The 14,556-nt window shown below is 27.0% G+C and overlaps 1 protein-coding gene across 2 annotated transcripts in view; it reads left to right on the top strand.

Annotated features, from left to right (window-relative positions):
- The window catches only part of DNAlig1 (DNA ligase 1), a 65,650-nt gene extending 54,439 nt beyond the window's left edge, over window positions 1-11,211 (top strand). For both annotated transcript variants that reach the window (XM_067268415.1, XM_067268414.1), the window contains exons 16-18: window positions 9,114-9,311; window positions 10,691-10,783; window positions 11,069-11,211. In XM_067268415.1, coding sequence (XP_067124516.1) covers window positions 9,114-9,311; window positions 10,691-10,783; window positions 11,069-11,152 — 375 coding nt within the window. In that variant the 3' untranslated portion in view covers window positions 11,153-11,211. The remainder of the gene's footprint in view (window positions 1-9,113; window positions 9,312-10,690; window positions 10,784-11,068) is intronic.
- The last annotated feature ends 3,345 nt before the right edge of the window (window positions 11,212-14,556 follow it).

Raw genomic sequence — 14,556 nt, 5'->3', positions numbered from 1 at the left:
TTTTAAAAGGTTCTGGCTCAAGACCATATAATGAAAAAGAAAGCATTAAAAGAGAAAGACCAATGCCTAAATTAAATATAAATACGTCGACAAAAAAATTTCAACATTTTGACGATAAAATTTATGACAAATAACGATTCTTTCATAAAATTGAAGCAATTTGGAAATCAAAATAGAATAGAACGTAACATTGGTAGACAATATAAAATAAATATTGAAAATTATAACAAGATAATTACAATTAATAGACATATCTAAATTAATAGATGTTATATGTTTATTCTCAAAGTAAGAATTGGCATTTAGAAGGCATAGGGAATTTATTGAATTTAATAAGAAAGTTCAATATAATTACCTCTGTTATTTATTAAGTACGTCAGATAATCTGGCAAAAATACATTTAAAGAAGTATACGGTTTTTACTGGCTTATCGAACAAACAAATACGAACGGGCCCTGACATGCAATTAATTGATTGTCCCTGTAAGTCGGCTTCTTACGGAAACACAGCTTCCCTATCATCAAATGTCACGGCACGCCACTGAATTTGTCTTTTGTGTTCTAGGAAAGGTTGCAAACTTTTCCTAGAAAACAAAAGACAAATCTGGAAACCAAGTCATTTTTATTCAACATAGTCATCAACTGTATGCACTTGCTACAACATTCCTTCAATTTTTGTAACTTCTCGCAAAATGAACTCCTGAGGTTGCTGTCTGAATCAGATCTCTGTGTCACCAATGACCAACTTATTGGAAATAAATCTAACAAATAACAAGATCTCACCTTCTTGGATTATCATCATTTTGCAGCATTGAGAAAAGACCAATAGATGATAAGATTTGCTTCCAATAAGGAAGTCATTGGTTCCGTAAGTGGTCCAACAATCTGAGCCTCAAATCCTTGATTTCGTGATTGGATAGGCAGTATGGGACTTTGTCTTGCTGAATCATTTTTTCTTTCAGAGCATTCTGCACTTCATCTAATAAGGGACATGTAATATTTAGTGTTGATACTCTGGTTGTTCAGTGAGCATTTTATAAATATGACACTGTTCTTGTCCCAGAACATGAAAGCCATGTTTTTTTGGGCCAATTTCAAAATGTGGAACTATTATTATTTGAGATCTGCTAATGTATCATTCTTTGAATTGTCTCTTTGTCTCAGAATCATAATGGTGAAGTTATGTTTCATCCACGGTTAGTTGAAGCCACAAAGTTTTTAGCACCAGCATGAACCACACTAAAATAACCTGGGAGGAAATCATACAATCTTACAAAAAGTCTTCATTGAGGACTTTTGGAATTCATTTTGCAGACAGTTTTCACATGTCAAGGATGTTATGGAAGATATAAGAAACACTTTTCTGAGAAATTGCTGAGAAAGTTTGGCAGTCTTTGAGGGTTGGATCATAGATTTCTTCTTATCATCATTCACTATTGTTGAAATGACCTGTCCAGAACATGGATTATCTGTTGCCTTGAAATGAGTAGTTCAGAAATATGCTAAGCGGTTTTCTCCATTGTAAGGGAAGGGCAGTTTTCTCATAGGGTTGCCAGCATTCTGAAATGCTGGCAACTCTATGAGAACACATGCAGGATCTTTAGATGGCTGGACTCAGGCAAACACCAAATATCTGGGCACAAAATGTGGTCATTTTCATGAGTCCAGCTATCTAAATATCCTGAGATTGTTTTATTTTGAGTCATCAAATGAGGTAAAAGCAGCATTGCAAGAGATATTATGGTGGTTGTAAAAAATGGCTTATAGCAATGCTTCTAGATGCTGTACGAAAACTGGAAAAAGAGTATGATCACGCAAGAGGATTCTTTTGAAGGTGTTTGTGAATTGATGTTTTAAACTATTCAAGGCAAGGAACTATATGCCAGCTCTTAAACTTTTAGTTAATAAATATATGTATATATATAATTTTAGAATATATCCACAGTAATAATAAATGCTTTGCCATTTAAGGATGTTTAGGCTTCCTAAGAGGGTATTTGAAATGCATTAATTTTATATATTACTGCCTTTATTTTACTGTAACTAATACGTAATTTGAATAAAGTTTTGTAATTTTAGGCAAAATGATGAAAGTAAAAATGTGTAGTGATTATTAAAAAGAGAGTTCTTGAATAAGATTGTATCTCCCTGTTTATTATATGCATTTTTATTACTTGGTAACAGCTTAATTTATATACTTCATAAAACCATAATCATGAAGTTATTAATATAGTTATATAACACAATTACACTAAAATACAGAAGAAATAACAGTATAATGTTAACTTTTAATAAAATGGCAGCTTCAAAGTTAGGAAAGCAATAAAATTTATTCTTAAAAAAAGGATGGAAGGATAATTGATTATCTAAAAAAGTCATTTTCCTTTTTTCCAGGCTAGAACTTTGGTTAGTTTATGATCAATTTATTTTCATCTTTCTAACTTTATCTTGTCCATTTGTCACTCTATCTAAAAAACTTTTCTGGGGTTGTGACAATTGCGAGAATTAATCTTAAGCGATTTAAGTGTAAAAAAATAGTTTTACAGGATATTAACAGATTCTTAACAAAGAAAACATAAAAGATTTCTTTTATATTTAAAATTGTAAATGTATTTAATTGAATAAGCTTTGAATTCAAAAATTCACTTTATACCGATCGTCATTTTCAGTTTGTCTGAAATGAAATCAGTTTAGGTTTGAAAGCATTTTTTAAAAAAATGCTTTATTTCCTGGCATCTTGAAAATGTTTTATTAAAATCTTATATTGATTTATGAAGAAGAAAACATTTTAAAAAGTCATTTAATTGTCGTGTGGTATGAGAACTGCACTTAAATACTGTGTGCAACAACAGCATAATGTACTGTACAAAATAAAATTGTCAGTGTTTAAAATGTTGTAAAAATGATTAATCTCTTTCCTTTAACATTTAGATTAATGATTAATTCTTGAATAATTAATTCATTTTGTGTGAAAATTTGTCATATTTATGATGTCATATTAAATGTATAACAAACTTAATTATGAATAAATAACAGAGACCAAGCTTGATTTTTACTTTCCTGGCCATTATATATAAGGGGAAAGTATGGCGATCGGTCAAAAAGTGACCACCCTGAAGATTTTTACATTTTTGACTTGGGACACTGAAACATCAAAAAATGCAAAAATTTTAGGGATTTTTCTGTACTTATAGATATTAATTTATGTGTATGATTATGGCATGGTTTTATTCACCTACTTCAAAGCCTAATAACTTTTGTCTTTTGTCAAAAACTTCTGAAATTTTGCGAGGAGGTTTGTGTATTTAGGGGATTGATGCTATTAAATTTTGGCGTTATTAAGGTCAAGGGAACGGGAAGATAGAGGGGAGTCATTTGTCACATCTCAAGTGGGGTCGGACTGAATGAAGGTTTTAGTCGTCATTAGCATTTTCAATTTTTTATAAAACACGTCTCTAACCTCGAAATTAAACATTTTGCCACTTTAAATAAAATCTCATAACAGATGGCACCATAAGCGATTTTAAAGTTTGTCTGGGAAAGTTACACAACTCATTGCTGGTCTATTGTAAATAATTTTGCAAGGTGAAATATTATAAAAATTTCCACAAGTAATCTAAGAGTTTAGAAATATAAAAATAAAAATTAGCTAAAAATTTCGTCGTTATATTAATTTATTTATAAAATTTTTAAATTATTGTGACATTTCAATTATAATTCATTTCTTTTCTTATTCTAACTGAAAATATTTGTCGTAAAAATAAGAATATAATTAAATTCTGTAATAAAAAAATATGCATTTTCCAAATATTTGTTTTTGAATGTAAAAATGTTGTGATAAATTAACAAAAAAAAATTAAAGTTTCCAAGTTAATAAATGTTAATAAAAGAAAATATGCCGATGGATAAAAAACATTATCGAACACTTATTTTGAGATCCGAATAAACCTTAACCATCAATTACGATAGTTCAGAAAAATATAAACACTAAAAAAATGGTTAAAAACATTTGGCTCCTACCCAACAATAGCATTTGGCATCGACCTCGGGGATCAAATTTTACTGAAGTGACGTCCAACACTGAATAGGTTGCCCCATTTGTCTTAATTGGACTTTAAAGGTTTGTTAACGTAGTAGTATTTTGTATTTTTTTTTTTTTTTTTTTAATTTTTTGACTGTTTTTAATTGTGCGTCTTCGCTATTTAGGAACAGTGAAGTAAAAAGATAAGAATATTATTTAACTTCTGAGTTTATATATATATCGACTTGACAGTATTATGTTGTTTTGTTGGTGTTCTGATGTAATGCCAGGTTTTCTTTGCTCGTAAACAATGTTTATTATTGTTGGTACAATTATTAATTTCATTGTAAATGTTGTGTTTTTACCCTTTTGTACATGAAACAAATGATTAATTTATAAAAATTTGGCATTCTCTATTTGTCAAATTAAATTGTTATTTTTCATTTCAGTTTAATTATTTTCATACTCTATTTTTTATTGTACGATAATAATTGTTATTGTATTTTTTAAATGTAAACAATGCAGTGTTTAAAATGTTGTATTTTAAACACTGTACATGTTGTAAATCAAAAACAAAGCAATTATAATTTTTGTTTTATAATTTAAACGCCGTTACGATTGATAGTCGTTACGTAATTGTTTAGTAACATACTCGTTATGACAGAAAAATGCTGAATTTAATATTTGATTCTCGAAACTTTGAAGATATATCTCTTGTATATTAATTGAATAGTATTGAAAAGCACTTAGCTACATGGAAATACTTTTATTAGAGAAGCCAAAATTCGTCAATATATATATATATAAGCATATCATATTTTAAAAAGTAGAAATGTTAGTCCCAAAATGTTATTTAAACTTTCGTTTCATTGCTGATAAGTCAAATGGTGCAATTCAAGTTTAAATACCACATTAATATAAATTTAACTAAATTAATATTATAAAGTCTCATTGTGTATTTGCTTTATTATTTGATGTATTTTATACAAATTCAGATTTAATTATTTTTCATTTTTATATTTATTCAAATAAAATGAAATCAATAAAACTTTAAAACAGAAGTTACGATGTTTTATTCGCGATTATTACTGAAATTACATGATGTGAAGTCAGTTCATTTAACTGTTACTGTTTGTTTTATTTGGAGAATTTTTAAATATTAATTTTAAAATGTATAATTTATATAAAAGGATAAAAAAAGTTGATACGCAGTGAATTATAAATTTGTTATAAATTATTAACCGAAATTTTAACGATAATACAATCGAACTTAAAAATTGCTATCGTAAAAACATACGAAAAATTTAATACAAGTCGATAATGCTTTCGCATGATTAGTATCTACTGATAATGTTGCCATTTTTTAAGAAAATAATACATTAAACTTGCTACTAAAACCAAGAACAAATATTATTTATCTTTTAGATTTATGTACTATAAAGAAACGTTAAATTAAAAAAAAAATAATGTTGTTTTGTTAAATCATTTTATATTTTGATTAATTATTTTACTAATTTATGAAAAAATTGTTTTCACTTTTAAAATAGTTGCCACTTATTTTCCTGTATTTAATTTAGCAGTTTCCTCGAAATAGGAAAAAAGAAAGGATACATTTTAATTTCCTTATTGATGATCTCGTTAATCTTGGTTTATACTCTTAAATTGTGGCATAAACAGACTCAAATTTAATAAACGCACCTTATCAAACTAACTATATTGGTAATTACATTTAAAATTGCCAAATCATCTCTGCTACAAATTCCTAAGTGATCCTTTAATCTTATTTGTTATTATTTAATTAAAAAATAAATGTTATATAATTTTTCTGATTCAATAAAAATGGCATTAAGAATAAAAATAAAGTAAATAAAAAGTAAGTTATGTTTGTATAACATAAATTATTATTTTTTCTGTTTCGACTAGAGTCGTAAAATAAGATTATTATTGTTATTGCCAAAAAATAATAATAGAAAATGTTAAGCAATAACTTTATTATTTATATATATATTATTTTCTCTTAAAACTTTTAAAATTTATTACTTTGTTGTTTATCGTTATACAAGTTATTTTTTATTCTCGTCCAATAATCATACAGTAAATATTATATCTAAATGTTATAAATAAATAACATTTCTCGTCAAATTTAATGAATAACCTGATGTAATTCTCCAGACATTTTTACTTAAATGTATAAAATTCTATTTGAAGACTTCTGTGTCTACATTAACTTCTTTACAAGTACATATTTAATGTTTTAATATATCAATTTTTATTTTAAAATTCTTAACTGATTTGAATTAATCAATAACAGTTTTCCTAATGTTGATGTGTTAGTTCTGCAAAATAAGCAAATCTCGTTAAATCATCATATAGAAAACTATGCAAATTAGTCTCGCGACGGCGCTCTTGATTGACGTTTAAATTTATTCATACCTTTGCATATAACATAGAAACTAGTCTATTGGAATAAAGGATATAAAAATTAAATACGTATAAAGTAATTGATATAGGTTATTTTGTGAGATTATATTCCGACAATATAGTATCTATTTTGTTTGTTTGTTTGTTTACTTACAGTGAATAAATATATGAATGTAAGTGCACTCTAATGCATTTTCATGAAGAATGTTTGAATTATATATAATAGTAATAGATAAAATTATATAAACTATCAATATTTGTTTCTGTTAAAGATTTATTCAATCAAAGATTCATAAAATTATAGTCTGACAATATGAAAGATGTTTTATTTATTTAGTGTATTGGTTTGGATTTTTTAACTTAAGATATAAAATATTAAATAATACCCTGAAACCCCTTGGCTATATAGCTCACTGCCTATGCACAAGGGCCGCTGGCATCTGAAAATAATAAGTAATCATGTTTTTCAACATGATTACTTGTAAATACTGTAACTATAATATGAAAGAAAAATACAGTAAAATTTGGTAACTTCCCATAAAAAGCTGGAACTTTTATTTTCATAAAATTTATTATGGAAAAAATACAACAATTAACTCTACTACATAGCACAGATTTACATAAATAATAATAATCTTGATTGCTGTTCTTTCTTATTTTTATTCTGGAGTTATGTACTAAAACTGTGGCTATAGTCTGCATATGAAGGGGGCTCATACCCAAGGTTTTAAGGTAATTAACAAAGTGAAAGAGAAAAAATAACGAAAAAGAAAAGTAATTGTTAACTATACAGTTATGAATAAAAATGTGGCATTTGTTTTGTGACATTAACGTAAGCATTTATCATATATTTGTATGATAAATGCTTAATTTAATGATAAAATTCTATTGGTTTCAAAATTTTCTTTGGCATTATTTTTCATTTATTATGTTAAGTAATAATTAGTTAGAAAATTGAAATATTACACCAGCTAAATAAAGTATTTTTTATGTTCTTTAATGACTATATTCCTGAAGATGTTTGCATTAAAATCAGCAAAAGTATTTAAATTTTAAACTTGTCTTATTATCTTTCTCTTCTAGTTTAATGCTTAAAAAAACTGGTTACGTAGCACATGATTGATAGTATATAAAATATAAAAAACAATTATCCAGTTAGTATTATTAGGTTCATGTTGTTTCTGTTTCCTAATTGTTTGAATAACTAAAGAAATTTTTTTTTAATGTAGTATTTACTTCACAGTGATTTAGATATCATATTTACATCCCTATATACTATTTACAAGTAAATCTTGTATATCAGAGAAAAACTAATACTAAAATATGCATATAATGAACATTATTTGAAATTATTTACAAAAAAAAATTATGATGATCAGTTTATTTAATCTGCCTTTTGGTATTTTTTCAGAATATTATATCACTGTATATTGTAAAATAAGTCTCCAAATATAAATCTTAAATGTTATAATTACTTATTTTGCTAATTCCTGTTTAATAAGATGTCATTAATTTTGTGTGCCCTGATAATCTTATTCTTTTTTGAAGTATTTAAGCAATGTAATTAATATATTTGAATTCAAAAGATACAATGGAAGATTACTTTGGAATGGGATTTGTAAAGTATAGGTTTGGATATGGAGGGTAGGCGAAAGGAAGCTTCAATCTCGCTAAATTGACTCAAGGGTGGTCTGGTCATAAACTGCTTACAGGAGTGGTAAACATCAGTAGTAAACAAATCGGTGACCACCCATGTCGGAGATCAATAGACGTAAGTTTCAACCACATCCGAGGCAAAAGGACCTAGTTGTAAGCTTCTCTTGAGGAAGAGTCGTGATTGGTCGGAAGATCCTGTAAAGAAAATTTTAAAAAGACTGGCGAGCAAGAGATTAGAGGAAAGGGCTCTAACCTAGCAGCACTAAGGTCTCAGGTACTTGGCAAGCTTGCTGAAGATAGAGAGCATTCACTGGATTCAAATAATTAATTTCTTAAGGATCTGTGTCTGCAGTCAACAAATTTTTGAAGCATTTTTTTTATTATTATGAGGTTTCCATTAGGTTCTAATGCAGGTGTGTATGCAGATGGCAACACAATAAAACTGTGTTTCAACATTTACGAAGTTGTAGAATATTGCAACAATGCAGGGGCATTTTTGTGTTAAAACTAAGAATCAGCCTAGCACAACCAGAGAGAGCCATGTACAAGGGCAAAAATTTTGTCACTGCTCATCAAATTATGAAAGGATCTTGCCATCAGACTTGTTATTTCCAGTGTTGTCCATCATAAGACAGGATGTAGACGTAGAGATATTTTATATAAATCAACCATCAATCAGTCCACTGTACGGACATTTTCAAGAAATGGCTTTACAGTATTGATATAAATGGTTTACAATTCTATTCATTCTCATACTGGAGCTCATTTTGTAGTTTGCATCAAGAACATTGTAGAGGAGATTGTATGGTCTATGTGAACATATTATAGGTATATAGATATTTATAAAACATATTATAGGTAATAGCTATAGTTTAATGTAAGCTATAGTAAATAATGTATTCAAAGTATTAAATATTCATCATTAAAACAACCTGTATGTTTATGTAAATTAATAATAGTGAACACCCATTAGAATTAATAACCACTATATGGATGAATAAATTTTATAATTGTAGATTGGAACTGGTTTTACAGAAGAAGAATTAGAATTGCACAATTCCTTCTTCAAAGAACACGTCATACCAAATCCAAAATCGTATTATCGCTACGACTCCAGTGTCGAGCCAGACGAGTGGTTTGAACCTGTACAAGTTTGGGAAATCAAATGTGCAGATTTATCTAAATCTCCTGTTCATAAAGCTGCTGTTGGAATTGTAAGTTTTATTTATTTATTTAATTTTAAAAAATTAATTTAAATGTAGTCTTTTGTTATTAAGAATTATGTATATAAAATAACCGAAAAGACGCACAAATGTAATCGCATTTTCAGTTATTTGAGCTTATCAAATTTTAAACGAATATCATTAACACGACACGTCTTTCATTTTGTTATTTATTATACTTTTTAATTATTATTATTATTATTCTAATAAATAATACTCATTATATTAAACATTTTCAGAGAAATTTTAAACTATGAAATTTAATTAACATGCTAACTCTATAAAATTTATTTTTTTTTAAAGGTGAATATAGTCTGAATTTTAATACTTATTTTTTATAGTTTTTGTATAATACTATTGCCATTAAAAATGCTTAAAATGATCAAAAATACTATTTTATATAGAAATTAAGTATGTGTTTTTCAAAGTAACATTTTTCTTTGTACAATATTTAATTATTATTCTAATTTCAAGTGAAATTTTATTTTAAAATGGCTACCCTTCGAAAATATGATGAAAATTGCTATCATTACATTGAAAATTAACCACAAATTTTATAAATTTAATTATTCACTTGTTAGTTTTACCATTTCTTATATTACACAAAATAAATGAAGATATTAAAAATGTGCTTTATAGTCAATTAATTATTTAAGATATTTTAAGCATAAATTACATAATTAAAATAATATATTAAGTGAAATCTGTTTAAATTTTATTTATAACTTATCATTGATTATCAACATAATTTTGTGGAAATTACAGTTGGATAGTTTATACGAAATTAAATTACTTTTCGGGATTACAGAAAAGCAAATATATCTTAAATATTAAATTTTTATAATTTAATTTGTTCACGAGCAATGTTTTCAATGACATTGCTAAATGATTTGTTGTTTATTACAGTAAATTGTCTTGTAAAAGAAAGATTTTCAGAAATGAATAATTTATTATAAATGGATTTTATTCTAGATCGTAGTCTATTTTGATCTCAATTCATTATAAAGTATTGCGTATCCTAAAGTAATGAATTTTTATTTTTGTGGATTATCTGTTAAATAAATTTGAATTTATTTCTCCGAAAATATGTTGACGTTTATATGGTACATACGTACTATACATTTGTTTTTCTAACAGGGCCGTATTCACTTGTACGCCGTACACTTCTTATTCATTTTTAAGTTAGGTGAAACGTATTTAAAAAAAAAAAAAAACAAACGAGAAACTCCTCAATAACAAGTAATTCAAAAGAACGTTCATAAATTATATAAACAAAAACTCTGGTTTTCAAATTTATTAATGAATTTGTTATAAGATTTTTCAGATATTGTTGAAAGAAAATAATTTAATAATAATAATTTTTCTGAAAGCTTGATCCAGAAAAGGGGATTTCTTTGAGATTCCCCAGATTTCTTAGGATAAGAGAAGACAAAACTCCCGAAGAAGCTACTTCTGCTAATCAAGTAAGTTTTGTTTATACTTTAGCATATTTATGATCTGTTTGTTATTCCGCAGTAATTTTTTCTTCTTCCTTATTTGAATATAAAAAGAAATGGGAAAGAATGCAATCAAACTGATGATTGTCAGTGTTATATTGTGAACATTTAGGAATTTCTTTAATTAAAGAAAAGAAAAAAAAATTAATTAGTCAATTTTCTTTTAATTAGTTTTATTTCAGTGTTATTCAAAACAATGTGATGATAGCATATTTAATTAATAAAATATATATAAATATATGTTTTATGCAGATTGTAGAATTATATAAAAATCAGGAGCAAGTGAAAAATCAGAAATCTCATTCTACTAACGCAGACGATAACGAATTTTATTGAAAAATCAAATTCCGAAGTATTTTGTACAAATTTTTTAATAAAATGTTTTTAATAATCGATTCATTTTTTTTACATTTCAATTCAAATATTTGATAGTCCCGTTAAGAATATTCTGTGTATATATTCTTCTGTGTAATTATTGAATTCCATTGTCTGTCGTGTCGTTTACAACTGTGTTAAGTAATAAAAATGTTGTTAATAAAATATATTTATATAAAAAAAAAAACTGTATATTTTGTTTATCTAAAAAAGTATATAAACAAATACCTGGCTTAAGCAAATTTTCAAAATGAAACATTTTAATAGAAATAAATATTTGTATAATTTTTATTATTCTCCTACATAATTGCTGCCAGATATCTATTATTGATAATTTAAGAATCATTTTTGTAACATTTGATATTTAAGATTAATTTTTTTTCTCCGGATTCCATAATAAAATACACACCGCCTATTGAATAGATAATGTAAGAAGTAATTCTCAAACAGTAGGCCAAGTATACAAGTTAATATATTCATCCAAGAGTGGAAATTCAAAATTTTTTTTCCATATTGTATCTATAATGAAAGTTGACATTAAATATGAATATGAAGAAGAATAAATTTTAAGTTTTTTAAGTAATAATTTTGTTAACAAATCACAAGATATTATGTATTATTTTATAAATATGTAATGAGATAAAAATTAATTCATTCGGTTAATTTTTTTTAATAAAATAATTTATTTAATTGAAATTAAATATGGAAAATATTATTATATTTTCCTTCTGACTAAAATAATATATTAAACATTGATAAGAAAGGATTTCCTTTTGTAAACATTTTCTCCTAGAAAACTTATAAATTTCCTTTTTAACAGGATGATCCAATAATTACATTTGTATCTATTTAATTATTATTATAAGGCAACCGAAACTAAATATTTAAAAAACTACTGGATAAATAATAGAATTATCCGATTTAAGAAAGAAAGTTAAACGTGTAATTAATGATAAAAGCTGGAATAACTGGCACGGATATAAATTATTCTTCGGAAAAGTATTACATTATTAAATGGGTAACTCCAGCAAAAAGCTAAACTTATTAAATCTCTAAATATCTCAATGTATAACCGGCCTTCTGCGACATTATTCTTATAGTAGTAAACAGAGAAATAAACTGAAGAGAAAAACGTGGGTTGTACTGTACTGTGTGTACAGTGTAGGCGTTGTAACCCAAGTTGGCTCATTATTGACATTGTATCAATAATTTTTGTTTACCTCCTCTCTCTCCCTCCCTCCCTTTAGATTTGTTCTGCTTTTCTAATGTTTAAAAAAATCGTTTATAACTAAATTTCATTCCAAACTCCTGACCGAATAAGTATTTGTTTACCCAAGATGAAAAATGTAAATCGATTTTTTTCATTCTTCAATCGTTTAAAAACCGGGGTGATATTTTATCTAGTATATTCAGAATAAGGTTTCTTTATTACCTTGATGGATGGCAATTTAAGATAACGGTATGTAACATAATGATAATTAAAGTCGATATTAATAGCCGAGTGAACGTATCAAATCTGTATTCCATCATTTAATTTTTAAAAGATGAAATTCTTGATTACCGTTCAATTTACCACCATAAATCAGAGATTTTTCCCCCCTTGTTCCTGGAGGAAAGAAAATGATGGAAGTAAAGCGTTAAAAGGTCAAACGTTTCTATTTTCATCGGAATGGAATTACTAGCAACCACGATCAGCGTTAATCAAAGTTGACAGACTGTAATCGTGGAAATCGAATCCTTTATCCTATTGAAATTATTCATATGCATATAACCTACATTATTTTTGGCGAACGTTACGGGATTAAGCCAGCGAACAACAAGAAATTAATCTCTCTAAAATTAAAGAAATATATTCGTGTCGTTGCGGAAAATTTTGAAAATTCTTCAGTTCTCTGTGAAGACATGCAATAAAGGGAGTGAGTGATGGACAACTTTCGCTTAAAAATAAAACTGATTACAAGCCGAATCGATCGATGTTTGAATAGCCATAAGCTCTGAATATATTCCTAACTCCGTTTAAGCTTTATATTCCCTCCATTGGTTTGGTACCGCACAAAATGTTAAATTGAATCAATCGCTCATTATAGTATTAATTATCACTTCACGGTGCGTTAGAATGCAGATCTATAGGAGAGTAGCCCAGTAACATACCTTAACCCAGATTTAATATTATAACTTTCCCCCTTTAAAAAGTCAGAATTCCATATCGATTTTAGTTTAGTTAAGTTTTTTCCTAATTTTATTTGTACCAAAATGATTATTCGAGACAATTTTAACCGAGTTTATTGAAAAAATACAAGAGCGGCAGCGTGTTGAAGATTGAAAAACTGGTATTGATATTAAAAAAACTGAAGAAACAATTTCGAACGAGGGGAAAAAGTGTGTAGTAGAATTCCGATCAAATTAGTTAACTGATTTTTGAGTAAATCATTCGTAATAACAATTTAAATTCGGCGTGATCACTTTCCTGTATTTTAAAATTCATTAATAAACATAATAAAAGCGGTTAGAAAGCCGACATTATAAAAGATGTAGAAGTTATCTGCATGATCAATAATTTTCCACCTAAGATTCGACAAACGTGGGCGTATGAAACGTTTCTATAAGTTATGGCATTTAGATTATAATGCTTCCTTCTGGACTGTGATTGAATTGGATGATATTTTACAAGCTTTTTTTCTCCCACCCCCTTCCTTTCCTTACTCTAGAAGATCACGGAGAAGATATTTCCCTCTGCGGATTTTTCCCATCATTTATTGTTATGATGATTAACTTATTCTTACAACTTCCTCATAATTAATTGTTTCTGCTGATTAAAATAAAAAGGATAATAAGAGGAAAGAGAAAACTGTAAGGACGAACATCGTAAGTCGTAGCTCATCTTATTAATAAATCTTCATTTTGTAATTCTGCTGAATCAACATCTTTTAAAACATTTTGGCATCCAACTGTGGTTAATATCGAAAATGAAAAACGTCTTCCGTCGAAATGTCATAAAATTTACATATTTGCCATTCAGTTAAGCTTTAAATATTCAAGATTCCTGTCGACGAACAAACCATAATTTTACTTCAAATCTTTTTTTCATTTTTTATAAACCTTGTGAATATATTTTTATTTAAAAATTTACTTAATTAAACAGTGGGTTATACTGCCCTAAATATTCGAATTAAGTCTTTAAAAAAAAAGAACAATAATTGAATTTTGTTATTGTAGTGTCACGCCAGAATGCATCAAAACATTTTTTTTTTTTTTTTAATTTTAAATCCCATTAGTTAAAATTGAACAATCAGAAGCTGCATACAGTTGTTGCCAAGCTTTATCTCTGATTAATGATCATTTTTAGATGTCTTTCAAATTAAAAT

This window comes from Centruroides vittatus, unplaced genomic scaffold (genome assembly GCF_030686945.1).
Source record: "Centruroides vittatus isolate TY-2023 unplaced genomic scaffold, ASM3068694v2 contig_3262, whole genome shotgun sequence".
In the NCBI taxonomy this organism is placed as follows: domain Eukaryota; kingdom Metazoa; phylum Arthropoda; class Arachnida; order Scorpiones; family Buthidae; genus Centruroides; species Centruroides vittatus.
The sequence above is the reverse complement of the archived record's forward strand: the minus strand, read 5'-3'. Positions and strand labels throughout refer to the sequence as shown.